The 26,895-nt window shown below is 38.6% G+C and overlaps 3 protein-coding genes across 5 annotated transcripts in view; 2 read left to right on the top strand and 1 right to left on the bottom strand.

The window, feature by feature from the left end:
• Positions 1-534: 534 nt before the first annotated feature.
• atp6v1c1b (ATPase H+ transporting V1 subunit C1b) lies at positions 535-11,047 on the bottom strand. Of its 2 annotated transcripts, XR_004334901.1 has the most exons (14): positions 10,843-11,047; positions 9,211-9,391; positions 9,048-9,115; positions 8,772-8,857; positions 8,480-8,574; positions 6,657-6,748; positions 5,917-6,015; positions 5,440-5,508; positions 4,001-4,093; positions 3,567-3,660; positions 3,118-3,215; positions 2,832-2,955; positions 1,316-1,527; positions 535-1,272 (listed from the first exon to the last, which is right to left on the bottom strand). XR_004334901.1 is itself a non-coding variant. In XM_032535041.1 (13 exons), exons 2-13 carry the CDS (start codon positions 9,340-9,342, stop codon positions 1,429-1,431), a joined length of 1,149 nt encoding a protein of 382 aa, XP_032390932.1. In that variant the 5' UTR covers positions 9,343-9,391; positions 10,843-11,047; the 3' UTR covers positions 535-1,428. The 2 variants fall into 2 exon arrangements, 1 of the variants encoding a protein (XP_032390932.1); XM_032535041.1 differs by having other exon boundaries at positions 535-1,527.
• A 2,980-nt stretch (positions 11,048-14,027) lies between these two features.
• Positions 14,028-20,635, top strand: azin1b (antizyme inhibitor 1b). 2 transcript variants are annotated; one of them, XM_032534867.1, is made up of 11 exons: positions 14,028-14,261; positions 15,071-15,214; positions 15,626-15,824; positions 15,997-16,170; positions 16,405-16,577; positions 16,738-16,951; positions 17,121-17,195; positions 17,398-17,563; positions 17,844-17,953; positions 18,796-19,010; positions 19,119-20,635. In XM_032534867.1, the coding sequence occupies exons 3-11, from the start codon at positions 15,723-15,725 to the stop codon at positions 19,192-19,194; spliced, it is 1,305 nt and encodes a 434-aa protein (XP_032390758.1). In that variant the 5' UTR covers positions 14,028-14,261; positions 15,071-15,214; positions 15,626-15,722; the 3' UTR covers positions 19,195-20,635. The 2 variants fall into 2 exon arrangements, with proteins under 2 accessions (XP_032390758.1, XP_032390759.1); XM_032534868.1 differs by lacking the exons at positions 14,028-14,261; positions 15,071-15,214 and adding an exon at positions 15,223-15,332.
• Positions 20,636-23,029: 2,394 nt separating this feature from the next.
• Positions 23,030-26,895, top strand: part of adnp2b (ADNP homeobox 2b) — an 11,028-nt gene continuing 7,162 nt past the window's right edge. The window contains exons 1-2 of the mRNA XM_032534865.1: positions 23,030-23,349; positions 23,891-24,012. Of these exons, the coding sequence (XP_032390756.1) occupies positions 23,905-24,012 (108 nt within the window). The 5' untranslated portion in view covers positions 23,030-23,349; positions 23,891-23,904. The remainder of the gene's footprint in view (positions 23,350-23,890; positions 24,013-26,895) is intronic.

Raw genomic sequence — 26,895 nt, 5'->3', positions numbered from 1 at the left:
GGGGGGAAAGCAAGTGTAGAGGAGGATAACACCAGCTATGGGGATTATTCATCATTTGGTAATCCCAAAGTTGTTCTTATTAATGGTTTGATCCATTACAATCATTTATTAACCATTAATACAGCCATTAGTTACAACGTATAACCCCATTTTAAAGGAAGTTTTATTAGAAAAGGGTACCAAACTGACATATATGAAATTTAAAAAAACAACACTTGACCTAGCTCCATAGCCCCAAAAGGCAAACCTTAATTTCAAAATGAAATCATTTCCATGGTGAAACCTCATTAACGGCATCTTGCTTTTGTACTTCAAGTTCCGTGTAGACCTACTTATGTTTCCCAAATATACTTATAAAATCTTGAGCAAATATTTGGATCTGTTCTGGTAAACCTTTTGCTTCCAATATGTTTTCATTATAAGTCAACTTAAGTCTAGGTTTTAAATGGTGCCCAGTACAATTGATGAATTATTTTGTTCTTTGCCTCATATGGGACTGACGGTGATTGTGAAGTTGGTTTGTGACAGCCTGAGAAGATTTTATCAACTTTATTCTGTAGTTAAAAAGGACAGTGCGCAAAAGTCAAGCATATATCACATAGAGTATTTATTTTTCACATTTATTTTAAATATGTGGTGTATGTTTCAGTTATACTGACAGTACAGTATTTGCACATAGACCTTTATCATTATTTTTCTTCAACTGCTTGATATGCAGAAATTATATGAGCATACAATCAGCAAACAAGTTGATACTTTATTCTGTAAAAGGATTTGTCTCAGTATTACAGCTTCAGTGGGGCGAAATTATGGTCTATTTGTAAACAGACATTCCTTACATGGAGCTAAAAACACATCACTTTCAAAAACTGAACGAACATATTCAACAATAACACATTCACTGATTTAGAGGCTTTAAATAAATACTATATTTAACATACATTTATTTTTTTTCACATTTCCCCCACACGTTTACTGTTGTTGTTGCTTTGATTAAAGTAGGGCAGCAGGAAAAAAAACAATAAAAATGCAACATTTTATAGGTTGTTGGATGGGGAATGTCAAGCATTTTGATGGGTGCACACTAGGGACCTATTCACTTTTACAGCATGGTACAAAGAGAAAGTGACAAATAAAGAAGATGGCCCATATTTCAACCAATATATTTAGAACAGAAGTTCAACAGCATATTTAACATGGGCCCAGGAATGTACCATGAGCATGAGAGAGAGAAAGAGGATGGGAGGACATAAATGTTATTTAAAAAAAAAAAAACACACACACACACACACACACACACACACACACACACACACACACACACACACAGGACAAAAAGGGTGGAAATAACTCAAAGCTTGGAGGTGTGAATAAGTCACATCAGAATACTACTGCACAGGGAGGGAGAAGATGGTGGCGGCAATGTATCTAGACTTTGAAGTCCAGCAGGTTGCAGTCGATCTTGTAATAAACATAGGGGTAGTACTCCTGCTGGCTCAAGTTCAGCCCTGGGATGTCCATAGAGGCCTGTAGGCACAACAGAGACACAGGAAGAATTACACACACATAATTCTTGTTTTTATCCATATTTCAATACATTATTATCAAACATTCAAGAGAGGAGGAAATAGGAAGAGGGAGGAATTGGTGTACTAAAGAAAGTGTGTATTTAAAGAAATGTATTTACAAGGCTTGTTGAACAGTACTGATGAAACCATCTAGGAGCTTGCCAGAGCCTCTTTGTTTCTGGGCCTATTAGGCAGTGGAAAGTCTCCAAAGCATGGTAAACTACACACTTTGCGATTTGTCATTGTCCAGTTCTGTTGGCTTGTTATTTTTATTCTGTTATAGGATTATTATTTATTTTATTATCCTGTTTGTATTTACATTACAGATATTCTATGTTGATTAATAGCCTGTAATAAAGAATAATAACAAAAGATAAGAAATTCAGTTACAGACTGCCTCCAATCCTCCCAAGTGGGCTCCTCCTTAAATCTCCTCCCCTCAATGTTTTTCTTTTATGGATAGAAAAAGGCACAAGACACAGTAACTAGATATGTTCCGATAACGATACCAGTATCGGAAAAGCCTCTAATGCTGCTTAAAATGCTGGTATTGGTATCGGAAAGTACTGACATTTTTGCACAGATCCGATACGTAATTTAGCCCCAAATAAAATGTACATTAAAGTAGTTGATTTATGTTCTTTTTCCGTTTGGACTCGCTGTCAAAATGTATGATAAAATAAAGTTCTTTAGCGTTCATTGCTTATGTTTCTTCATGTTTCACAAAGAGTTTAACAATAATAGCAATCCCATCACATCCATACAGGGATACTATTATACGGTTTTTAAAACATAATAAAAATAAATGTCATTTTTAACACACTGGTATTGGATTAGTACTCGGTATCGGCAGAAACACAAGTTACAGAATCAGAAAGGAACATCTCTAACAATAACGACTACTATGAGCTAGATTTTCAGGTATCATAAAGGAAACTTAATCTTTCATATTTCAGTCATGTCTGTTTTAAAAAAAATGCCTCCTTTTCCATGCCTGAAACATGGAATATTACACTGCACTGATGGCAAAAAAAACTGAAAATCTATAGTTTTTTCCACAAGGAAAACATTTGGCAATGGCAACAGACACAAAGAGTGATTAGTCCCTCGATCCTGAAGTGACAACCAGAAACTCCACAACCCTGTGCAAGGAATGATGTCATCTTTTTAAGGAACCTGTTAACATAAAAGTCAAAGAGCTGGACCTTTCTTCCTTGAATAATTTCACTTGCTACTGTCAGAGAGCGTGTGAAGGAGACTCACATCAATGATGGCAGCACTGCTGTCCAGGTGTTTGTACAGTTCAGAGAGCACCTCTCTCAGCTTCTTCATGTTCTTCTTGTTGGGCTGGAGCAGCATGGCCTGGAAGTTCACTGGCAACCCATATCTATGAAACACAAGGAGTATGTCTTTTATATACAAGGAGTATGTCTTTTATCTTTCCATGGAAAGGATGAATGGATGGATTACCAAAGTATGGAAAGAGTCGTAGACTAATGAAGTTTACTCAGGGCGTTTCATGGAAGCTGCTGGGTCTTCATTTGCTTACCTCAATACTGACTCGACAAACACGCGCAGGGCTTTTATGTGAATCCACGCGATGAAGGCTTCGCTGAAATTTACTTTCAGCCATCGTACCAGAGGCCCCTGCGTGGATAGAAACAGCATTTTGATATTTTCTAATAAAATACAAAATATCTGGCTGGAATTGAGCATTCACATTTTGGATGTTTTTTTAAATTTAATTAGATGCTCCATGTGAATGACCAGAAGGCATGATGACCGACTTGTAGTATAAATGAACATTGTTTTTTAGTCTTTCAGCCATTAAATATAAGACAAGTTGCATGGCTGTGTATGTTCTTATAAAACATTAAATAAAGAAATAAACACAAGCAGCATTTAAAATCTAATTCACCAAACCATAGTGAGCTCTATTAACTTCTTCTGTCTTTACTTAGTCAGTAGTACTGTTTGTAAAGAAAACAGCAGCCGTACAAACTGTTTCTTCTTGTCAGTGGACAAACGTGTCATCTCTTCTTTGTCTGCCTTCATCTCCTCTTCATTGTACTGAAAATCACGCACTGTAAACCTAGGGCACAGAGAGAGAGAGAGAGAGAGAGAGAGAGAGAGAGATACATAAACAAGCACTGAGATCCCTCTGTCGTGGTAATTGGAGAGACTGTCGAGTGCAGACAAAATTGTGTTTATTAAAAGCCAGTTCCTGCGTTTACAAATAGGTAGCCTACTTCAACAACAATGATGCTAAAAAAAATAGCATTAATGCTATTTATATGTGTGGTTAATTTTCCAAAACCTCATTCAGGGAAAACAGAAAAAAGAAAAATGATCCGCAAATTAAAAAACCTGTGAAATGGCTAAAACTGAAAACACAGCTCAAGAGGAACTCCTAAAAATATAAATGAATTTACTTGTTTTCCCTGGCCTTGTGCTTGAAGTCATCTATAGCCTTTCTGAAGAGAGTGACACTGAACAGGCCGCTGTCGTGGTCTTCAAACAGCAGTCTGGAGGAGACGAGATGACACATTAACACAAGAGCTGAATACATTTCAGCAGGTTTTGGGACAAAAATAAGCACAGTATTACCTTTAGACTTTAACCTTTTTACACCACCCCCACTACTTGGTGTAAAATATAAATATCATTTTTGATGTTATTCGGTCCATTGTTGGAGCATGTGATGCATGGAAAACGTCCGTGTGAATGGGCAATAAAGTATTATCTTATAATTATGCAAAAATCCTATATATATATATATATATATATATATATATATATATATATATATATAGAGAGATAGATTTGGCAATATTTCACATAATTGCCCAAAACACCAAGAGGTGTTAAATATAGGGCATAAATCTGTGGTGGTTGACAAACTTCTATATTGCATTAAATATCATCATAGCGCTCCCCTCAGACAATAAGTGAACCCATTTAATATCTCTTTGTCAAACTACTGACCATTCCTTATCGCTCTTGTGGAGCCGCTTATACTCGTGTAGAGCAGGGTCATATAAAACTGGATAGTGATACAAAGCTTACATGATAGCATACACCATTTTGGATTCTCCAGTGGCTTCTGTTCCCTTCATCAACACTGTCATGATGGTTGGGAATTGGCCACTGATCCCGCTTGAAATTGGTCAGCAAAAATAAACTCAAACAACCAAATCTGCTGCAGTTTTCACCCTGATTTCCTTCGAGCCATATGGTGTCACCAGCTACCTCTTCTTCTTACCAACAAGGACATGATCCCTCACTGATTTCTTACTTCCTGCCCTAACTACTTAAACGTAAGATGTTTCCCGTTTACAGCTCACAACAGTAGATGGTGCTCCATATTTGTTCTGGAAATACAGGTTGCTAGGTTACCACACCAAAATGAGCCACGTCTGTTCAAAAGTCTCAACATTACGCCTCAAATCATCTGGCCTTGTTGGCGAAAGGTCAATTTCTTTCTGCAGGTCAACCACATCGTGTTTCTATTTTAATATACGTTTCCAATTCTAATCAGAGTCACAGCCCAAAACCTAAACCTTGCTAAAGCAACTTTAGAGGACACTAGGGTCCCAAACTGAGAAAGCAAGCAAATAGTCTGCTAGGAGACGTTTTTGAAGAAAATGATATTGTAGTAAAATTTAAACGGACACAAACTACTGTCTATTAATAAAAAATTCAAAACTAAAAGGGAAAGGGGAACTGTTATATCTGTCTGTACAATATGTGGCATAGTGCATGACATTCATAAAAAATTCAGTTACATCACAAAGCAAAACTGTGTTCTTCCTATCATTGGTGCATTTGTAAAAAAAAAAAAACACACACTAAATAATCTTGTTATCCTTACTTTGTGGAGCGTGGCACAACCATTTCTGCAAGGGTTTCATACTCCTTCTGCCAGTCAACATAGCTTGTCCTGGAGATGGTAGAAAGGGGAAGATAACAGCAATGTATATTACATCAATACTGATATTCTCAGACCAGAGAAAAGCTGATTTTCATCGTATTTTAGAATTGAATGCGTTACAATTTGACCATTTCCATCCATGGCCAAAATGTATTCAGTTATGAGAGTGAAGACACCACATGGGACTAAACTGAAATTCTTTTCACTTGGTGTCTTCTTAAACAAGTGCAAATTACCCCATGTTACTGACATTATACCTTTAAAATGTTAAATCAATATTTTTGCCAAATAAATATCAGTTTCCAGACTACTTTTATGTAACTGTAATCAGAAGGGAACCTCCATCATATGTACAATAGATACAATGACATTCTCACCACATATTGAATATATAGATACTTATTTAAGTGTACTTGCTTTGGGACAACCACCAGCATGGTAATCAGGTACTCAGAGTCCAGAACAAAGTCTTCTTTCTTCACTATGTCAGCCAAACTCCTGGTCAACAAGCTCCCCCTAAAGGATGACACATGCAGTTCAGATTGTCAAGCAACTTGAATCTTTCTCAGGAAGACATACAAATATGTTTATTAAGCAATTTTAACTGTGACATGTGAATTCATTTTAATGTCATTCTGTTGTATGGTAAAATAGCCAAAGATTAAATACAGGCTAATCCAGTCTCATTAAGCTAAAAAAGTGCCACTGTATTTAATGCTTCTGTAGCAAAAAAATTACAGCCAACATACAGTCAGTAATATTATTGTAGGAGACAAATATGTTGTTTCAAGTGTTCGAACTTTGGGTGTTGTTTCTTGTATGAACATTGGGTGTCACTGTGGTATTACCTGGGGCAAGGTTATAAAGGTAAGCTCCAAATTGTTGCCAGCAGGTGTTTGGCCCGGAAAGGGCAAATGGTTTTTGACCGCTAACGCTGTAACACCAAATGCTGTGATGCTGGAGCGCTTTGGCGCCAAACCCTTTGTTCTAAAGTTGTCTAACTGTTTATGGAATTTTTGCTGAAATCATGAAAGAATGTACATTTCATGCTGTACAGTTAACAAAAAAAAACATATTGCTATTCTGCAATGCAACATCGTTTTTTCACGATTCTTAAACGCTACATAGCATGCAGTAGTAGCAGTATTTTCACTCACGCATTCTTCCTCTCCAGGTTTTGCAGGTTTCCCTTTAGGTTGTTGTAGGCTGAAGCTCTGGCCTTCAGGTCATTGTCTATCTGAGCTGCTTGCTAGATAACATAAGAACAGGATGAACACTATAGATTACTTCAGTAAGGATCATTTCCTGCACAAAACATATACAGTGGATATTAAAAGGTCTACACACCCCTGTTAAAATGCCAGGTTTTTTGTGATGTAAAAAAATTAGATAAAGATAAATCATGTCAGAACTTTTTCCACTTTTAATGTGACCTATAACGTGAACAATTCAATTAAAAAAAAAAAACTGAAATCTTCGAGGTTGAAAAATAAAAAATAAAAACCTTACAATAACCTGGATGCATACGTGTGCACACCCTCTTATAACTGGGGATGTGGCTGTGTTCAGAATGAACCAATCACATTCAAACTCATGTTAAATAGAAGTCATTACACACCTGCCATCATTTAAAGTGACTCTGATTAATCACACATAAAGTTCAGCTGTTCCAGTAGGATTTTCCTGACATTTTCTTAGTTGCATCTCAGAGCAAAAGCCATGGACCGCAGAGAGCTTCCAAACTATCAGAGGGATCTCATTGTTGAAGGATATCAGCCAGGAGAAGGGTACAAAAGAATTTCCAAAGCATTAAATTATAAATATATTATGGTATATCATTAAACATACCATGGAAAACAGTCATCATCAAGTCAACATCAAGTTTCCCAAAAGCATGTGGGAAAATGTGTTATGGTCTGATGAAACCAAGGTTGAAGTTTTTGGCCATAATTCCAAAAGCTATGTTTGGCACAAAAACAACACTGCACATCACCATACCCACAGTGAAGCATGGTGGTGGCAGCATCTTGCTTTGGGGCTCTTTTTCTTCAGCTGGAACCGGGGCCTAAGGCAGGGTGGAGGCAATTATGAGCAGTTCCAAATACCAGGCAATTTTGGCACAAAACCTTCTGGCTTCCGTTAGAAAGATAAAGAGGAAGTTCACCTTTCAGCATGACAACGACCCAAAGCACACCTCCAAATCCCCAAAAGCATGGCTTCACCAAAAGAAGATTAACGTTTTGGAGTGGCCCAGCCAGAGCCCAGACCTGAATCCAATGGAACATCTGTGGGGTGATCTTAAGAGGGCTGTGCATAGGAGATGTCCTCGCAAGACAGATTAAGAGCACTTTTGCAAAGAAGAGTGAGTAAATATTGCCACGTCAAGATGTGCCATGCTGATAGACTCCTACCCAAAAAGACTGAGTGCTGTAAAAAAAAAATCAAAAGGTGCCTCAACAAAGTATTAGTTTAAGGGTGTGCACACGTATGCAACCAGGTTCTTGTACATTTTTATTTTTTCCCCTCAAAGATTTCAGTTTGTTTTTCAATTGTATTGTTCACGTTATAGGTCACATTAAAAAGTTGGAAAAGGTTCTGACATGATTTATCTTCGTCTGATTTTTTACATCACATGAACCTCCCATTTTAACAGGGGTGTGTAGACATTTTATATCCACTGTAACACATAATAATCTTTGATCACAGCAAAATCAAACTATTTGTTTGATTACTAATTGTTTATGATGCTGTTTGGGTTACTGGCTGTGTGTGTTCTCTGTAGTTGTTTATTCTGTTCTCAGATAGTAAGGAGGTGGAGAAAGAGGGGATGACTCACAGCAAAGGGCTGCGGGTCTCAGCCTACATGGGGCACACTCTACTGGGTGAGCTAGAGGTCGCCCTGCAAAGTGACCTTAATGTCTCAATGATATTGAAGAGTTGGCATAATAAAACATTATGTCTACAAGTGAGCAGATTTTACCTTGGAGATGATCTCAGAGATATTTTTCAGCGACTGTTTGATTGGATACTTTGCCATGTCCCACTGGAATCTGGTAATATAGGTGACCAGGTCAACTGTAGAGAGTTGGGGAAAAATTATTAAGTCATTGGCATTATTCACCATTCATTTACATACGCTTTGTACTGTATGCTGAACCCACAGTAACCCATTGTGTCTTTCTGGAAAATCCCACTGGTTGTTCCTTTCTACTACCACCACCAAGAACGTGAATATCCATCACCATTCTGATGATTAAGTTAACAGCCATTACCTCCATTAGCAAGTAGGTTCTCCTGCACTTTGTCTCGGCTGTCCTCCAGGACATCTGCCATATACTGAGCAACCTTCTTCACCACACTGAAATGAAACCAAATGAGACCAAAACATGGGTTCCCAAATAAACAAAAGAGAAGCAACAGATAACAACAAGAGGCAGAACTGTACTAAAATGACACAATGGTTTATCTAAAAGCTGTCTCCTGCTGCTCAGAAGATACAGATGGCATTTTCAAACTCTTTCAGCTAAGAAAATAAAACAGAAGTTTACCTTTCCACAAAAGTGTCTAGTTTAGCCAGTTCATCTGACAGACCCACTAAGACATCTAGTGTTCCAACCTGTTGGAGACAAACACATAAACATATTAACAAAACCCCCCTGCTAGACTACTTGTGGAAGGATTTAGTGCTGGGGAACGACTGCTGTGTTGGACCTTGAGATCAGGGATGTTGAACTTGTTGTTTTCCGACAGGTTGTTGGTGCGCGTGGTAGCCACCATCAGCTTGTCCCAGGTCTGCTGGCAGGTCTTCTCCCCCGGAGCAGAAATCAACCAGAATTCTGTCATGGCTGCTGGTAAGAGGTTTGTCTACTTTGCCTTTGATGCAAGGAAGTTACTGAGGGTGAATAAAAAGAAGGAGTAATAACATAACTCTGTTGTGACTTGTTCCAGGGCTGCTGTTCTGTCGCTGACTCTAATTGTTTAATTTGGGCCAAAACCAGTCACTTTTGTTAGGTTATTTTGTCAATAAACAGTTTCTCCGCTGACTTTCCACAGATATCACAACACAAAACTACTATCTACGATAACATGGTGTGAAAAATGACAATAAAATGACATATGGTGTGATAAAGGACTTCCAGTTATCCCACTTCTACGTTATCATAAGCACTACCTAGACAACATAAGATAATGGGAAAATGATATAGCTCGTCAGCGAAGAGAGCACAGAAAACTTTGGAGGCTACAGAATTGTAACAAGCTCCAAGTTTGCATTTGGAGATACATTGCAGTTCCTTTAAATTAACGCCAAATGTAACATTTCACACATATAGGCTACACATCTTTAGAAGTAAAATCATTCATATGTAGGCCTCTGCTTACCCACGTACTGTGCTTAAGTACAATTTTGAAGTAGGCCTACTCGTACAGTTTTATGCTACTGAATATATACTTCCACTCAACTACATTTCCGAGACAAATATTGTAGTTTTGACTTCACTACACCTTGCTGACATGTGTTGCTAGTTACTTTAAATGTTGAGATTTTAAGCAAAATATATGCTTAACATATAGGCAAATAAAAGTGATTTCTACACATTAAAATACCCAACTGTATTTAAAGTAGTTTAAAAAATCGGCTTCTCCTCAAACTTCTACAATATTAAAATGTTACCTACATGTTAATGCATCATTAATAATCCAATAATACACAAGGATATAATTCTGAGTGCTTTCAATACAATTACGTTAATTTTGCTGATGCTATTTTGAAACCTTTACTGAAATTATATTTTGAATGCTTGACTTTTATTTGTAACTGAGTATTTTCACATGCAATTACTACCTTTGCTAAAGTAGGTAAAGAGTAGCCTACTTTTCCACAACTGACGTGTAAAGATTCCTCCATGAATCAGAGTCATACTATAATGCGCTTTGTTCCTGTTTTCTACTTTGCTTTGGATTCATGAACTTCCTCAAATCTCCCTTTAATTGTAACATGAACACTGCACACACTGGTTACTGCATCAGTACAGCACAGCAGAGACAGGCAGGTCTCCATGTCTGCTGATTGACGGTCATATGATCAGCGTCTGTGCTGCAGAGGACATGTTAAATACTTATCCTCCTCTTAATTGAACACTATGGACAACACAAGGCTAATTACTGCTGGTGTTTAAGTTTGATTTGTTAATCGTTCTCACTTAAAATCACCCATTGTATTAGCAAAATATACATGGTTGCTATATGGTTAAATTCAGTGCTAGCTCGCTGCTGACACGAGCTTGTTTTCATCGCAATCTCACGCTGTCACGATGTCAATTATTGGTGTATTTCCGTACTTACCGGCGTGTTTAATGGCTTCAGTATTTGGTCCACACGGTGTAATTCAGTTAAACAGTCGCAGCTTCCCATACATAGAGCAGATAATAACAGCTTTTCGACTCAAAGGTGCTTCAGCACAGCATCTCATAGTCAGCTGATCAGGGGCAGTTGTTGTGCGACTGCGCAAAGCTGCTACGCACCACACCGCCTTCACGTGACGAGTCCTCGTGAGGTTCAGAGTCAGAAAAGTCAGAAATAGTCGTATATAAATATATAAATGTATCAGTATAGTTAAATGAATAGGTACAAAATGTCAACCTTTAAAAAAATTGTTTTTATTTATTTCAGGGGACTTGCACATATTTATTTAGATCAAGGGATTGTTTCCACAGTTATTTATTTCAGGGGACTTTTATTACATAGGTCCAAACAAATTTATATTTCCCTCTCTATTTCATTTCCTATAGTCAAATTAAAGAAGCAGAGAGTTGCAGAGAAACGCAAATTTGCCTCCAGAACAACCAAGACACAGTTTCTTCCTACAAGCTGGCACTGATGAACACCTAACACCAGTCCATAGTGTCAGGATCCATCCCTGAGGACTGCTACTTTTTTTTAGCAGTTAAGAAAATAGATTAGCTACCATTTTTTTTTCCTTTTACTATGCAATAAACATATGCATTTTTTAATAATATTGTTTTTAACTGTTTAACTGATAACAGTAAATTCAGTTAAGTCAACATCCCTATCTGAAAAATAATAGTTATTAATAGTCAGTCCCTACTTTTTGGATGATGACTAAAAATTGTTTTTGGCATTTATTTACTGGTATTTTCTTGTTACTTATGAGCCGTCTGTCACATAGGCCTATCAATACTATGACGACAGCTACAGCAGTTATTTTTTCAGCAAGTAACAGTTTTCTGGGTTATAGCGCTGATAATTTGACCAAATTCCTGGGTTGTCTGGGTTTCAGGAATATTTTTCAAAGAGTAACCATGTTCTGGGTTATAGGGTTGGCTTTCTCTCTCTCTCTCTCTCTCTCTCTCTCTCTCTCTCTCTCTGTCACTCTCTCTCTCTATAATGTATTGCTGAATGGGGTGTATTTTATGGAGTTATTATATTATAATGTCAACATAGTTTATAATATGAACAATCACACTTGTGTGTTGTGTCCATTATGATAAAACAGTATCACCATTTGTAGGAGACATAAAGTGACACACCCTCTAAACATGGATTAACTAAGAAATAGAAGAAATAAGTTCATATTTTACATTCTTGTCCCTATAACATACACAACAGTCTGCCAGAAATTCAGAAGAAAGGGAAGAAGAAACACCTCTTTCCTTCTCTACCCCCTTAGAAGAAAAAAGGCCACCTCTATTTTTTCTTTCTAAAATTATTATTATAATATTCTTATTACAGTGTGACCAATCTAGGAAAAAAGGAAAATAAAGAGGTCCAAGTGTGTGTTTGTATTATATAGATTTTAATTGAATTTAATTCAATAAAAATGTAAAAGTGCTTAAAGTGTAATATAATGATGTAAACAAAGTTTAATTTTAAATTTTTTTTGAAATAATGCATACTGGCATATAGGTTATAGGTTATTTTCTCACCCAACTCCTAAATTAAAAAGGGAACAACAACATGGTGACCTAATGGTTAGCACTGTGCCTCACAGCAAGGAGGCTCTGGGTTTGAATCAGGATAAGGATTATGTTTTTTTAACCAAAAACTATGGTCAGGTATTTAACCCAGAAGTTGGGTGGTATTAACCCCAATGTTGGGTTATTTTAACACAACATTTTGGTCAAGTATTTAACCCAGAAGTTGGGTCAAAAAGAATAACCCAACTTTCTGGGTTGAAATTAGTTATTTATCATCGTGGGTTATTTTTGACCCAGGAGTTTTTAGTGTGTAATTGAGTTTCCTTCTTGATGTCAGTCAAGGAAATTAGCTGAATTTAGCAGAACTGAAGCACAAAATCTTATTTTACTCCTATCCTCACAGACCTTTGAAACATAATATACTTTATAAGCTTGCTTTTATGCACACCTTGTTTATATTTATTGTCATGTGTCTATGAGTTACTGCTAACGTTTTGGTTCTATTCCTATAACTTAGGGCAATTAGCATGATAGGCTACTGCATGAAAACATATATTTAATCCAGTCACTTGGTCTCTGAACCGGAAGGTCAGTCACCTAAATGTCGTAAAATGTCAGCTAAGACTAAGACAGTGCTGTCATAGAGAACTAGGCCACTTTGTTTTGTATACAGTGTCCCTCGGACACACAAAGATAGATAGACGCTATAGAACAGCCAGACAGACACATAGAAGAAGCCATGCTGCCTGTTGCGCCAATGTCACAGAATTACAAATCTCTGAGGGTGGCTGCAGGCTGAGTTTTATACTGAACTCCTGACCAGCATGCTTAATGAGATACAGCTCTCAAAATAAACAGCACAGACTATTCAATTATCACAGTTGGCAATATGGCTTAAAGACTAATCAACAAAACATTCAATAAACTCTTGAATCTTAATACCCCCCCAGATCAGATTTTGTGAGACATTAGCAGTAACACTGTGAATATCAAAATATAGACAGACAGAGGCATATTATGTGACATAAAACAAAGCCATATTTAGCCTTTAGTCTTTTGGTGAGATGTTTTTAAACCAGTAAGGAGAAGTGAGAAGAATTAACAATACAATACAAATATCCTGAAGACATCCATGTCTGCCCAACAAGTACCTCTACTTTAATACTTTAAGTATATTTTTACAAAGCAGTATTGTTACTTTAAGTAGAATAAATGAGTAGGCTACTTCTTCCACCACTGTTTCCCAACTTTGTAGTGACACTGTGAGAAAAGTGCACCAATGGTGACTTTTTTAAGAAAACAACATTTTGTTTAGCATTGATCTTAAATATGGGTCTTTATAGCCGTGAGAATTACTGGTCTTGGGTCCATCTCCCATACGTAAATGATAGCAGCTGGAATTGTTCAACAACAAGTGTATCTGAAGTGTCTCATGAAAAAAAGAGCAGCTGAGGACTTAGGACTTAGGCTGGTTGACTCAATCCATCTACGGGAAGTTTATGGTTATGTAACCTGAATAAACATCATCACAGACATTCGGAAATACATATTTGGTGTGTTTTCAAAAATGCAGAAACCTCATTGGTGGAGCTGAACGTTAGGCCCCGTCCACCGCCGTTAATTACCTTTTCCACTTCCTCTGCTCGTCTTCAGTAGTCCTCCGCCCATCAGCCGATAGAGAACACGCGACTCAACCGACGCTCGTCCAGCAACACATATGGCAAAAACCGCCCTCTTTCTTTCTTATATCGTTGTGCCCACTACTGTTTAAAAATTCCGCCGAAAAAGAAAAGACGAGTTTCCAAAACATTCTGGCCGTTATCTCACGTAAGTAAAGCGAAATTCTTGTGTTGAGTTCCTTGGATTTAGCAGGCGGACGTAACATGGCGGGCTGCTCTTTCTGCCTTCTACTAGCCACACATGACAGACCGATTCATTGAATTTAGTGTAGTTGAGATGCCTTAATGTTAAATTGAATGGTATTAGTAAATTATGAAGCGAACCTAGCACCTCCGTTTAGTGTACACTCTTGTATTGTGCCAGTGTTTGGGTTTGTTTGGGGGATTATTACCAAAATGCAGTGCTAACGTAAGCTTCTTCCTACGACGCGCAGTCAACAGCCAGCTCAACACTAGCAGCGCTCCCGTTGCCGAGAATATCTCGGCAACGGGTTTCCTCGCGATGGTGTTGAATACTGCTGCATTTTCACGTGTTTAATGTAAATGTTAATGACATATGTGCGGTGTAAAATGTAATGTTTATGTGGCTCATTCCAATAATGTGTCATTTTTTCGAGTTCTGACACTATTTGCATACACACTCGCAGGTTTTATTTATAGACAATCCTCGCATAATGTGGACTAAACGTGATTATAAACAGTCGGTTAGTCAGGAATAATCTAATGGATGTTTTATTGGTTTAAAATAAACAACGCCACTTATCGATTGTGTCGGTGAAATGTTGACCACAGTGACAACAAATGTCAACCCAGAATAGCGGAAATGACCGACAAGCCTAGCCTAGCCAGAGACACTGCATTCCATGTGATTTCACTTGTGATAAACGCATGGTGCATGTACATCTTTTACAGTGTGTTTCCTATGTTCAAATCTAATATTGTGTGTTTGTCCATCAGGGCTCCCCTGTCTCTGCACAGGTGTATGAGCGCTACCCAGGGGGCCTAGGGGCGGCTCTTTACCGGGAGCACTTTGACTTCAACGCTGAGCCACCTTGGGATCCTAGCTGATAGCGGGACAGGTCCGTCTCCTGACTTGTCCATGTGAGTGACTCACTGTGTCTTGTACACACCAAAGAGGCATGCTGGCTTACACGCACATACTTGTAGCAAAGTCCAGGGGCATTGTATTCTAGGTGGAATTTGGCATACAAACCATAGTGCGAGTAAACACTTTTGTATTGGTTTTGAAGTGTTTTTTTTTTAAGAAGAGTATATATTTTGATAAAATCTCAATGAGGTGGGGAGTTTACTAATTTTCTAATTATGCAAAAAAAAGAATTGGATGATGTGTGTCCAAAGTGACTACAGTCATATATGTGTAGCTGCTGATTTTAAATGTGGAAATGCATCAAGGTAGTATGTATGCCTGTGTATTGTACCTGGTTAAGTTGCTGTAAAAGTTTTTGTTGTGGCGATATTAATAGTCGTGTTTTTTTCTCCCTCCTTTTCTAGTTTGTTGCATACCGGCAGGACCCCATTGGCTCAGTCGTGACCCCTTGATTTGCTTATCTGTTCTTTATGATTGTCGGCTTAGCGTAATACGGTTGAGATGAAAGGACTTGCTGACAAACCCGGCTACATCATTGAACTCCTGGAGGGAGGAGCGACCCTTGAAGATGTTATTGACGGACGAATCTGCGAGCAGGCTCTGGTCAGTTCACCATGGAGTTCTTTTTATGGCTTCAGGTTGCAGTGAAAGTCCTTTTTTAAAAAAAAAAAGAAAAGAAGCTTCAAATAGCTTTTATGACACTGTCATTAACACTTTGCAAGTATGACCACTTGCTTTTGTACTCAGTGCAGACTTCACCTCCTTGTGTTCCCAGGTGGAGAAGAGTGCGTTTGTGGTGGGTGACCTCGGTGCCCTGATGCGGCAGCATGTTTGCTGGCAGAGCGTAGTGCCACAGCTACAGCCTTACTACCCAGTCAAGTGCAACAGCAGCCCTGTTGTCATTGAGGTGCTGGCATCTTTGGGCCTGGGCTTCATTTGTGCTAACAAGGTAAGCTTTAAACTTCCCAGAATCAAATTTAGGTACCTTATTTGCACATTGTTTCACCCTTTTGTGAAAGCTATTGGCATTTTGGGGCAATTACATTTCAAGCACTCAATTGATTACATGTCAGCTGATGACTGTAATCCTTTCAACTTATGCAACACACTTAGTACTGTTTTGATGGGGCTTGTAGACTTTGGTGCGTTAATTTCTCTAAAGTGTTTGTCCACTTTCCCACAGACTGAAGTGAGCCTGGTGCTGGAGCACGGTGTGCCTCCAGAAAACATAATTCTGTCAGGCGTTTGCAAGCAGCTGGCACACATCAAGCACGCTGCCAAGAACAACATCCAACATCTTGTGTGCGAAAATGAGGCAGAGTTGTCCAAGATCTCCCGCCTGCACCCCAGTGCAAAGTAAGTGATCAAAGTAGGGAGCAAACCTGAAGGAAGAAAAAAAAAAAAAAACAGGAGATTTGGAAAGCTGCTGAAGATGTCAAAAACGTCTTATTTTGCTTAGATGGATGTTTTATGTTTTGATCTCTGGCTGATGTTTCTTTATTTTGGTCTCTCCTAGGTTGCTGCTGCAGTTGACCACCAAGGCTCACGCAGCTGAGACCAGCATGGCCTTCGGCTTCTCTCTGAAGAGTTGCCGGCACCTGCTGGAAGCAGCCAAGGAGCTTGGAGTCCAGGTGGTGGGGGTGACCTTCCATATCCCCAGCTCCTGCCAAGACCTGCAACAGGCCTACACCCATGCACTGTCAGATGCCCGCTGTGTGTTTGACATGGGGGTGAGTACTGTCTTGAAAATATTCTCCACTCCATTCTCCCACTCTACCTCTGAGCCACAGCCCCACCATAAATATGAAATTATTAATTTAGTAGATTTTAAGACTTTATCAGTATTCTAAATGCCTTTTTAATCCCTTGTTCTTTCTACTGTTTGCTGTTTCCTTTCAGATGGATCTGGGCTTCAACATGAACATCTTGGACATTGGTGGTGGATTTACTGGCTCAGAGTTTCAGCTCAAACAGGTAAGTGCTAAACGGCTCTAAAAGTTCAACTCTGGATGTTTTGCCATCTATTTGTTGCTTAAACATTGCATCACTTACCTCTCACTAACACTGTGCATAAAATGTATTTCAGCTTTTAATGCCTACAACTAAAGTTTTGCACGTTTGTTTTTATCTGTAAATGTCCTCTGAATGCATATTTGCTTTAACTTTGTGTATGCAGGTTGAGTCTGCGGTCAGGCCGCTGTTGGATGCTTACTTCCCCCCACTGTCCGGTGTGCATGTGTTGGCCCAGCCAGGCAGCTTCTACGTGGCCTCGGCTTTCAGCCTGGCTGTCAACGTTATCGGCAAAAAGATGGTTGCCCGCCACTGGGACAGCATCACTCAAGGTAAGTTACTTAATTCTCTAAGGTAGTGTTTTCCTGTGCAATCCAGTTAAATCTGACTGGAATACGCATGTCTTTGCACGCTGACTGTGAATATATGCCGATAATCATATGCAGTTTTAGAGAAGAAAAAATGGCTTGTGTTTTCATATTTTTTGTGTCAAGATTTTTATACATATGGGTGTTGCATAATCATAAGAAAACCATCAGAAGTCAAGTCCTCTGTTTGTAGATAATACACTGTTCTATATTTCTGACATGGCCAACCACTGTATTTACACAGGTGTGAACAGTGAAGATACCGAGTTTCTGTACTACATGAATGAGGGTGTTTATGGCCCATTCAGCTGCAAGCTGCTGGGAAACTCCATCGCTGCCCCGTCAGTGCACAAGGTTAGTAGCCCTCTGAAATGAAGAATCTGGTAGCACCTCTAGTTGAATAGGGAAAAGGGTCATGCATTATGACTGTTTAAGGAAGAAGGATCATAATTAATGGTAAATTATATCGACCAGTATAAATACCCTACATTGGTTCTGGGGATTTCATGCAAAGCTGAGGTATTTAAAAATAGTGTTCTCTCAAAGTGTGACATTAGTCAAAAAGATGGATAGCAACCCACAAACAGCTGATTGCTACCCAACTGCACTCGCCACCAGATCAGGACTGCCAGTGACAGTCGATGCTTTTCTGTTTACCTCACAATCATTTGCCGGAAGAAGGTCTTGTACCGAAGCTTTTGACCTACTTGTCCTATGCACCTGTGTTTACCTCACAATCATACAATTACACAAACTCCACAACATAAAACTGTAGCTGTAGTTAAATAATAATGGAGGGCAAAATAAACTGACAAAGATGGCTTGTGATCTAGAAATTGTGTTCTGGTGCTTCAGGGCAGTTTTAATTCATTTAATATACCACAGACCCCTGATGCTAACGAGCTAACAGTTGTAGTTTGCTATATTGGCTTGCTGATAATGGCTATCCAGTTTTAGGTTGCCTGCTAGCTAATAATCAATGGTTGGGATATCAACAATAACATCTTTTGAGTTACCACAGGAATGCAGTTTGCAAATGATGATGCATTAGTTATTGATAATTCCTTCAGTTGCAGACTATAATCATAGTTAATGCTCTTCTGTAATTAGGAGTATATTTTACATGTGCAGTAGAAATGTCATTACCTGTGACAGATGGTCTTGCTCAGTTAGGGTGACACTTTTCTTCTCTCCAGCATGTGCGGTGTGCTGATGGAGTGTATCCCAGCAGCCTGTGGGGCCCGTCACTGGACCAGCTGGACCAGGTGGTAGAGCGCTGCCTGTTGCCTGAGCTCAGTGTGGGAGACTGGCTTTGCTTCTCCAACATGGGAGTGTGTGGCCTGGAGGAGTTCACCTGCCTTTCCGGCTCCCCCCAACTGCCAGTCTACTACACTGTCTCCACCTGTGAATGGTGAGTACAGAGTGAGTTAGTAGGTGAAGGCTCACCACTAATACAGATGTAGTAATGATAGGATGCATTTACAGAGAACAAATTCTGATGCGTTTTTGTTGTCCACAGGTACGAAATGCAGGAGGCTGGTGTGGCACTGGACAGTGCCATGAAGAATTTCTCCATGGTCCAGTACAGTGCGTAACTACCCTCTGCCCCTGTCCCGTATTATATTGCACAGATACTCCTTAGCTTCTGCTTTCACCATGTGAAAAGAGGGGTGAACGAGGTATTTGGGACAAGGGGCTAAATGTGGTCAACATTCCAGCCACCTTAGCCGTGTTCTATTATTTCTTCCAGGAATTTGACTTTTTCTTAACTCAAAATGGGAAATAATTGGTTGTCTAACATTTGATCTGGAAGACAATTTTCTCATTCTCGCTCCTCCCTCTTAAATCAGTCAGCTAAAAGAACTCCAGCTCAAATGACATTATGCAACAAAATGGACGACTCTTTGGAGATGGGGCCCCCCCCAAAACATTTTTGGGATGGTTTGTTTCCTAAATCAGTGTACAAAATGTACAATTGATTTAAATCATGTTCTCTATTGATTACTGTTAACAGTCAAGTAAAACCTGTCTGTTCAACACCAATACATTTTGTCTGTAGATGATTTTTGAAGTGTTTAAAAGAATCAGCGCCTCCTGTAGATTCTGTACTTCGGACCCCTCACTTTGCATAGTTTAAATGAAATTATGATGATGTAACCTATTGCTTCATCGCAGCTCACATCAATGCATTTTTATTTATTGGATTCAGATATTACTGGGGCAAATTTAATGCTCCATCTTTAAGTGTGTTTTGCCCAGGTATTATGCTGTGGCCCATCTAACAGTGTTTTCCTGATAAAATATTGATGTTTTTTTTTAACGCTACATGGATTAAGTGTGCTGTGATTGCCATTTTGTGACCTCAGTGGTTTCCCTTTACTCAAAATGCATGAAGGAATTTCTTTGGGAGATTCTCTCTTCGCTGACCTATAGCTTGAATACAGAGACAATGCATACACCCTAATGCACTCCTTGCCACTAATAGCGATAGGTTAATCTGGTTTAAAATGCACAACTTTTTTGTAGGTTAAATAAGTACTGTGACATTTAGCGCAACCTTGATTTTTCAGATCTTCATATTAGTGTCCCTTTCCATGGGACTGGTCCTTGTTCACCCAGGATCTGAAAAACCAGCCAAGGAACTAGTTCTGATGAGTGCTCAAACATAAAGAATCTGTAGGTGGCAGATGTGGACTTGCAGGTCTATATCTCTAACATGAAAGACTAGTTGAAAGCTAGTTGTACACAGACATCTGAGGCTGTGCATGGCAAATAACATGCCAGACTTTTCCTCATGTCTCTAAAGTTATGAGGGACACAATGCACTCTCTTGTACAGCTATATGTCTGATAATATTAAAGGCGACCTGACTTAACTGCAGTTTTTAAAGAATCTAGCCCTTGTGTGTTAAAATGACTAATGTATTAATTACTTACTTGTCTAAGGCACTAATGGACCATAGCCTGTTTTTGACTGTAAATTGTGCTTGTTAAAGTAATGAAAGTGATTAATTTAATACATTTCTGACTGAAATCATGTATCGTGTGTGTGTGATCTTTGGTGTCAGGGGTGGAACAGTTATAGTCACTGTAAACATATCACATTCTGGATAAAATCTTCTCATATCTTCACTTTCTTTGCCAACCTAGTTCCAAACCAAATGTTTCTGATCTGTTATGGGTCGGGTGTGTTGTGATTACACAGTATTTGAATTTCCTGGAAACAATCTAATCCAGATTTAGGGCTGCTTAGGCGGGGTTTTTTTTGTTTGGAATGAGATCTCCCTTGCGGCTGATTCATCCTAATAGTACACTAGCACAGTATTTAAATGTGTTTTGATGATGGTCTGTATTTTCCAAAGATAATTGGATCTGTTAATCAGTTTAGATGTATATTACAAGATAACCGCACTACAGTGTCATCTTAAACCAGAAAAGCGCATTTAATCATCAAAATGGGCTGCTGCTGTGTTTGTAAAGAAAACAGGCATGTGCTTTGATGACAAATACATTAAATACCACCTCAATTACAGTCTAAAGAGCTCAGCATCTACAATGTGTCCTCTTGGCACTGTACATTAGAGTATCTGTTTTTTTAAACATAGAGATATATATAAATATATATTTTAATATAAAAAACAGAGGTGGAAATTCAGATCAGGTTGCCAGTGTGACCTGCTGGCTAGAGAGGACAGGGGAAATGTTGGTCTTTTTCCATTACTGCATGTATATTTTCTTACCTGCCAGGTCTATCCCTGAAGAAGACATTCAGCTGCTCTCACTTGCTTATAAAACTTCCAATAAGATCCTTGCTTGATTGTTCATAAGCACAATGTACTGCTATCATTTACTGTAGTAGGTAGCTTTGGCCATTGCTCACTTGGAGCCTTAACATTATTAAAGTATTAAGGACAGATTATTGAATACACGTCTAATGTGAAGCCATTGATTTCCTCTGCTTCAAAGTAAATTAAAACTTTTTGACCATTGTGACATTGTGTGTGTACAGAGTGGACAAACTGCCCACTCTGTACACTTACTGGTTGCATGTCACCATGGTCAGAAAGTGTTTTATAGAGTGTATAAAGAGCAAACGGTCATGGTGTTTGATAGTAGTGGCAATAATAAAATAGACGATTTACTAGTCTGCCAAGCAGAGCAAAATACAAATTACAAGGTTACAACACAGAGATGATAGATTTGAAATGACTTGAGGACAACTTAGTTTACAGCCTGTTCACTTTGAGCAAGATGAATGAACTCTTAAGTGGTTGATTCTGATTGGTGGCATAACCTTGTATTGGTTTGACATGAGAGAATCTCTTATCCATTTCTTCTCTACTTTGGGTTTAGAGATGATTTCATCAGACAACTCAGTTGTCTTTCAGAAGTCTTACCTTTGGGAAATGCTGCAGTGCAATCAGCTGCAGCATAGCCATTATAATTGTTGACACTTTACTTCATGTTTTTCTGTATGCCCAGTAAATTAAAACATCCTGGTTTGCATTGCCTGACCAGAGGAAAAAATGCTAGATGTGATCTTGTTAGTCAACTTTTTAATTAGGTCGTTACATTATTTTGCACTAAACTGCTTCATGCAACACAACTTTGAAAATTGGGGGGGAATTGTAACTGCGAATTACAGCATGTATTGGTGGGGATAAAAGACTTTATTAACAACTGGGCTTGTGGTACTGTGAAATAGCTAATACAATTTATTTTGTTGTGAAAATTTTTGAGTTTATAACACAGGAAATTGCTTTAATGAATTTCCGATTTCTCTCCAAACAAACTGACCTTTGTTCGGAAAGTTTATTTCGTATGCCGTAATTCGGTTTTAGGTCGGATTTTGCTCAACTCCCGCAAGAGATTGTTAATGTAAAAAAAATGTGAATTTACTTTCACAAGTAGGTATGACTGACCATAAACAAAAAATTAGGTCTCGTCATTGAAATAAATTGCAACGCGATGGTAGCTAGCCATTTAGTTTTTCTGTAATCGTTAAACATTAAAAAGTCCTAAAACGTTATGCTATGCTAGCGACAACACATCTAACCAATCAATTTCACTTCCTCGCCTATCAAAATGGTGGTTCATTCTAATTGGCTAAAAAAAGTAGCATGATATGACGTCATAAGACATGGATCCACCCATTTAGCTCATTTTTTCGACAGCTCATTGGATAGCCTTAGTCATGCAACATGTGACTGCCAGTGGGGGTCGCAGTAGCCACGCCCCCCGACCTAGCTATCTGTTGTACAATACAAAAGTCCAATTAACAAGTCAGTAATTACATTTAATTCAAAAATAGGACTATAAAATGGATCACTTGGACACTCTTGAACAATGGTTGACAGTCTTGGTGAAAGAATAAAAAGTTATTTAGTTTATATGCTGGGAAGGCTCCTATTGGTCAGTTTGTGCAGTATGCAAATGAGGACTGCTACGTCAGATCCTGAACTTGTGCGCCATTTTTTCCATATTAAGGGGAAGAAAGGGACAAAAGCGGGGCAAAAAAATAACTTATCATTGAAGGTGGTTTGCAAACATCATCATTCATATTTGACTATAATCTTCATACAGCGGTATATAGACAGAGGATGCTTCTCGGATGAGTATCTATATGCAGCGCTGACGCAGCTCGCCGACACACACAGTTGACGGCCGGTGGAAGTGGAAAACGTTAGCCCCGTCGGAGGTGGCACAGCGACAACTAACGTCAACGTTAACATTCACCGAAAATTATACGAGGTAAATATCTGCGAGGAGGCTGTGGGCATCCTCAAGTAGGAAGAAGCGGCGTGGCCGGCTTAGTGCTGTCAGCGTGCTATCAGGGTCTTTTTAATGTCTCCAGTGTGGCAAGCATACACTGAGCAGTGTTAGCATAGACGGCAAGGTTTTAGTTTGTAACGTTGGGTGATCTAAATCAAACATTTTAACTCGCTAAAATAAGTTTTCTTACCTATCAATTAATGGTTCCTAGTCATATAGTGTTATATGCTTATCGTTAAGTGTGAAATTAGCTGTTGCAAAGTACTTAACTGTGTTATTTGGATACCACAATGCTTATGCAGACAATATCTGTGCAGTCATGTTTTTATTTTTAAAGCAAAGTATGTTAAGTCCAGGGATGTTATCTTTGTGCTGCAGTTACTATTTTGCGTGTCAATTCTTACTACAGTAACGTTAACGTTATATCGTTTTATGTTTGATAGGAATATGGCGTTCTATAGTAGCTTTTAGTATTTTTTTGTTTTGCTGCATATCATTAAAGCTTGTTTTCCTCTATAAGGCTTGTGAGGAATAATGTATCAGTATCCAGTTGGAAATATTGACAAGATCCGAAAGGGTCGCAAGGCTGTGAAAAACATCTTAGGTGAAATCGGCCTGGAAGATTGCCAAAACCTGTTGAAGGTATGTTTTATCTTGGAAAATAATTAAACATGCCTTTTAATGTTTGGGTCTGATTGAAAGCTAGTACAGGTAAGTATTACACTTAATACAAGATAGGTTGGCTTAATATGTAAATATTGTTTTGCTTTTTATAATAACTTTAAACAGTTACAAACACAATGGTAATTATAGTTGTGATACATTTTTTTTTTTTTTATCAGTCTTTCTGTCCAAAAGTTAATCACTGAATCTTGTAATACTGACGTATCTGATAGCAGCCACATGTAGCTCATTGGTGGACGCAGACCTGAAATTCCCAGTATCTACTGACCTTTTTTCTTTTGCCCAGTAACTTTACTGACTGCTGTTTTGTCCTGTTTGTATCAGTCAAATTAGTGGCTACACATTCAGTTGTAAGTACAATTTAACTTGCATTTTTGACAAATTCTTGAGTCAATTTACCATTATTTGTGACTTTGATAAAACAAGTGGGGCAAACTTACAATAGAGCTCAACAGTACCGCCCACAACAGGTTCTGGAAGTAAAAATACAATGCGATTTCTCCACTGACAGTGTGGAGTGTAAGCCATAAAATTGTAACCGTTGATGATAGACTTAAAACCAGCTACCACATGACTAAGAGATTGAAAATTCTCCTATAGATGCCAAAAGTTCATGGGGCACCAACCTTGTTTTGCGATGAAAGATGAAAATGTCTTTTATTCGCAATGTCTTGGATAAGTACTTCATTACCCACAGTTCTGAACAATCCCACAGTGATGCCTCCGATTGGTGGAACTCATGATGAAGAGGGGGAGCTGTCGGTACCCGATCTGTGCGCATGCGCTTAATGAAAATCTTGTTTCACAAGGATTTACGACACTGCACAAATCACCATCTGTTCCCACGCTTCTGGCGTTAGCCTCCGCCGGAAAGCTAATGTTAGTTTAGCTAACAGCTAAGTCAGCTAACCGCTAGCGGACAGCTTGATTTAATCTAAAAAAAATGTTATCACAAACTAAACACTAGGAAAAGCAGGATATAGCTGACATAACAGCTGTTATATATATTTAACTGTTATTTTTAGGGTTTATTTTGAGTCTTTTAAAGTTAATACTTGCTGTTTAAGCTAGCGGTTAGCCGCATTAGCTGTTAGCTAAACAAACCTTAGCTTCCTTTATTTAGTAGTGAGCAGTGGTTTCTGGGATGAGTAGTTCCTTCGCTAGATAATGAAAATATGTACACAGTCTTGTACTTTTTTGAATGGGAAATTTACTTCCGGAACCCAAGGTCTCTCAGAGTGTGAACCTTGAGCTCTATTGCATAGTGGTACATTATCATAAGTAACTGGAACCAACTCAGTCTTAACTAAGCTAGCCAGCCTGCTTCTTGGAAGCATTTCAACAACTGTTGATGCTAGGCATGCCACGATTAATCAACCAACAATCGTTATTGGGCGATATTCAGTACACTTGCTAAAAATGCATTGGGAGACTGGTAATAATGCTTTCTAGTTGCCGATTGTGTATTTTTTATTTTGCATGTAGATTGATGCACGTAATGAACCAAAGTTCAGAAGCGTGATTTCCTCCCAGGCACTTATTTAACCATGCGCTGTTATTATCATGTACTGAGGATAGCACAACAAGCAGATTGGCGTGCGAGTCAGTTGCCTGCGGGTTCCCGTCAGCTTATAACTGCAACGAAGAAAAAGTTGTGTAAAAGACAAGAAAGGTATGTTGCCGTTGCTCCACTGCTCTGGTGAATGGAAAGCCAACCAACACGCTAACACTCATTCAATTGCATCACCCAAATGTACCGACTAGGGCAGAAAGCAAAAAAAAAGCAAATGCCTTTTAATTTTAACACAACAAAAGTGATAAGGCACTTGCAGACGCCTCAACATTAGCTAGCAAGCTTTGTTAAGATCTACTTGGTACAAGTTATGTTAATATGACACTAAGCAATTGTTAGTTTGCCCCATGTGTCTTACCAGTCACAATGGATGGTAAAACAATTCAAGATATGACCAAAAGGGTAAAGTATGTTCCCCACCAATCAAGTTTTCTAATTGAACTATAAATATTAAATGAACTTCTGTCTTGTGTAAACATTAAACATAGTTGTACAGTGCAAATTAACAATTTCTGATGTTTTTCTATTTACATTTTTTGAGAAAGGCACCAATATTTCTAGATATTTTTTGACCCAAATAATGTACAAATTTGTTTGGGATTACAGTATATGTCAAGTTTTAAGATCAAAATATATTATTTAAATGTATCTTTTGCACAAAAATACATCTGCAGAAAAGTTGATACCATGAAAATTGGCCATTAAATGGCCAAAAATAGGATGTAAAGTAGAGCAGAAGAAAACGTGGGCATTCTTATGCTCCACAAGCCAATCATTATCAGTGGACGTTCTTGCGCTCTCCAAACCAATCAAAGCAGTGGGCTCTACAGGAACACCCCACCGCAGGTCTAATCAGACTCACAAAGCCATGGTCACATGCGTGAAATCAACATTGGCAATTATCTGCCTCCTGTTCACTCGTGTGAGCGAAGAGGCAAATTGGCATTGTTCAACCTGGTAAACTTTTTTTTTATTTTATTTTTTTTAAAAAGGTCCCATGACATGAAAATTTCACTTTGATGTTTTTTTTAACATTAATATGCATCCCCCAGCCTGCCTATGTTCCCCCAGTGACTATAAATGGTGATAGATGTGAACTGAACCCTGGGTATCCTGCTTTGCCTTTGAGAAAATGAAAGCTCAGATGAGCAGATATGGAATCTTGCTCCTTATGAGGTCATAAGGGGAAAGGTTACCTCCCCTTTCTCTGTTTTGCCCACTCAGATAATATGGCCCGCCCAGAAGAGAGAGACATCATGGCTTTCAAA

Source organism: Etheostoma spectabile, chromosome 14 (genome assembly GCF_008692095.1).
Source record: "Etheostoma spectabile isolate EspeVRDwgs_2016 chromosome 14, UIUC_Espe_1.0, whole genome shotgun sequence".
Taxonomy (NCBI): Eukaryota; Metazoa; Chordata; class Actinopteri; order Perciformes; family Percidae; genus Etheostoma; species Etheostoma spectabile.
Note: the sequence above shows the minus strand (reverse complement) of the source record. Positions and strands in the feature narration are given on the sequence as shown.

Bases quoted from the DNA above. Each gene is read 5' to 3' on its own strand.
- azin1b (XM_032534867.1), top strand. From the start codon at position 15,723: ATGAAAGGACTTGCTGACAAACCCGGCTACATCATTGAACTCCTGGAG. The intron at 15,825-15,996 runs GTCAGTTCACCA...TTGTGTTCCCAG, and splicing joins GAATCTGCGAGCAGGCTCTG to GTGGAGAAGAGTGCGTTTGT. The intron at 17,564-17,843 runs GTAAGTTACTTA...GTATTTACACAG, and splicing joins CTGGGACAGCATCACTCAAG to GTGTGAACAGTGAAGATACC.
- atp6v1c1b (XM_032535041.1), bottom strand. From the start codon at position 9,342: ATGACAGAATTCTGGTTGATTTCTGCTCCGGGGGAGAAGACCTGCCAG. The intron at 8,858-9,047 runs GTAAACTTCTGT...GTTTCATTTCAG, and splicing joins CTAGACACTTTTGTGGAAAG to TGTGGTGAAGAAGGTTGCTC. The intron at 1,528-2,831 runs GTGAGTCTCCTT...TTGTGCCTACAG, and splicing joins GCAGTGCTGCCATCATTGAT to GCCTCTATGGACATCCCAGG.